The sequence below is a fragment of the Solanum dulcamara genome, chromosome 12 (assembly GCF_947179165.1).
Source record: "Solanum dulcamara chromosome 12, daSolDulc1.2, whole genome shotgun sequence".
Lineage (NCBI taxonomy): Eukaryota > Viridiplantae > Streptophyta > Magnoliopsida > Solanales > Solanaceae > Solanum > Solanum dulcamara.
The window spans coordinates 50,813,535-50,815,233 of NC_077248.1; the positions used below are offsets into that span (position 1 = coordinate 50,813,535).

The following is a 1,699-nucleotide window of genomic DNA, read 5'->3' on the forward strand; positions in this document are numbered from 1 at the left end:
TTTGACACTTTTCAGTATATTTATTGATTGGGATGAATCTCAATATTTGGAGTAAAACTTTTAATCTTCCTCCTCCTCCATATTTGTCCTTTCGAGAATTGAGTTTTAAGGACCACATCAACTGTCCCTCAACTGAAAACGACTGCAAGCAACCTGTGGTGTACCTGTATACATATCACAGTCACCTTAATATAGTTAGTCGTACATACATCATTTATTTATTTATAATTTAATTTAATGTTGTTCGTGTTACATAAAATATTGTACATATCAAAATATATTCAACCTTCTCTGGCTCTCCTCTCTATATATAAATGACATGAGAGACGCACGCAAATGATGCAGCCTCAAGAGTTAGCGTTTCTCTCTTGTGTCGAAAATGGTGGATCGTCAAACAGTTTGCTCCATGTGTGGTGATGTAGGCTTTCCGGACAAACTTTTTCGTTGCTACAAGTGCCGTCACCGATTTCAACACTCGTATGTATTCCCATATCACCATTATTAGTTTTCTTACTCCAAATTTAATCAATTTCCTCTATTGCCATCATTGATTTCTTTGTTTTGTGTATCATATCGTCTTAATATTTTCTTCATGTCCACGGCCTTTAATTAGAGTCTCTTTTGACTGATTCTTCTTCTTTTTTTTTCCCTTTAATTTCTTAGTTGTGGCTTGCCAAACATGACTCTTCTCCACCGCCACCATCACCTATCCCAGGAACATCCTATTCGGCAATATTCATGATTAATACTCTCTCCTCTCCGTTTTATGTGACATTAGTCCATCTCAAAAAGAAATTTCATTTTACTAATCCTTTTTTTAAAATTAACCATACAAAAAAAAAATTCTCATAGATAAGTCAAACGATACCACATGAAGCACTACTTTAGAAATGACAAAAAAAAAGAAGAAGAAGAAGGACGACTCTAGTGTAAAATAATAGACCATGTGGTTACAATTTTTTAAAATTTGAGATTAGTATAATGTTTTACAGAAAATCTCAGAGTAGATCTAGTTGTGTAATTTGTTATTACTAAATCCATTTATAGGTATTGTACCAACTACTACAGCGAATCATCGGAGGCAATACAAGTGTGTGATTGGTGTCAAAGTGAGGGAAAAAGTTCGACTTCTTCCTCCAGTAAAGCAGTTGGAGTTTGGGATAATTTAGGAATCGTCAATAGGTCGGAATATTCAGGAGATAATAAAATCAAGCAAAATGATCATAAGGGGGAAGAAAGTGCTACTACTGATCAAGGAGCAAAAATTAATTCTAATGGTACACCTTCACCCAGGACAGCAACTCGTAGATACAAGCTTCTTAAGGATGTCATGTGTTAACAAATAACTGTAAGTGTTTTGGTTTTCTAGTGTGTGTGTACTTTTTTTTCCCTTTTCCTTTTTTGACTGCCAAGAGTTTTTGGCCCTAAATAAGTTGTTAAAACCAGTGGAATAACTATTCCATGTATAAATCCTGATGCTAATTAGTAAGCATGAGTTTTCTTAAAGAATTCATAGTACCTAAAGCAGGTTACTTTTTCCAGGTTTAGTGACCACAATTAATTTTTCTGATAATAAAGGTAGTAATATATATAGGGGAAAGCGAAAAATGTCCTTATATAGATAAATTGAGTATATTGTATAAAAACATAAATTGTTAGAGATACAATACACTTTTATTTACTTTAATTATATATTCAA

At 33.3% G+C, this 1,699-nt stretch overlaps 1 protein-coding gene across 1 annotated transcript; it reads left to right on the forward strand.

The window, feature by feature from the left end:
* The first annotated feature begins 255 nt into the window (after positions 1-255).
* Positions 256-1,699, forward strand: LOC129876498 (uncharacterized). Its single transcript, XM_055951950.1, has 2 exons — positions 256-477; positions 1,048-1,699. The coding sequence occupies exons 1-2, from the start codon at positions 380-382 to the stop codon at positions 1,337-1,339; spliced, it is 390 nt and encodes a 129-aa protein (XP_055807925.1). The 5' UTR covers positions 256-379; the 3' UTR covers positions 1,340-1,699.

Coding starts and splice junctions, on each gene's coding strand:
- LOC129876498 (XM_055951950.1), top strand. CDS start 380: ATGGTGGATCGTCAAACAGTTTGCTCCATGTGTGGTGATGTAGGCTTT. Junction 478..1,047: donor CGTCACCGATTTCAACACTC/GTATGTATTCCC, acceptor ATCCATTTATAG/GTATTGTACCAACTACTACA.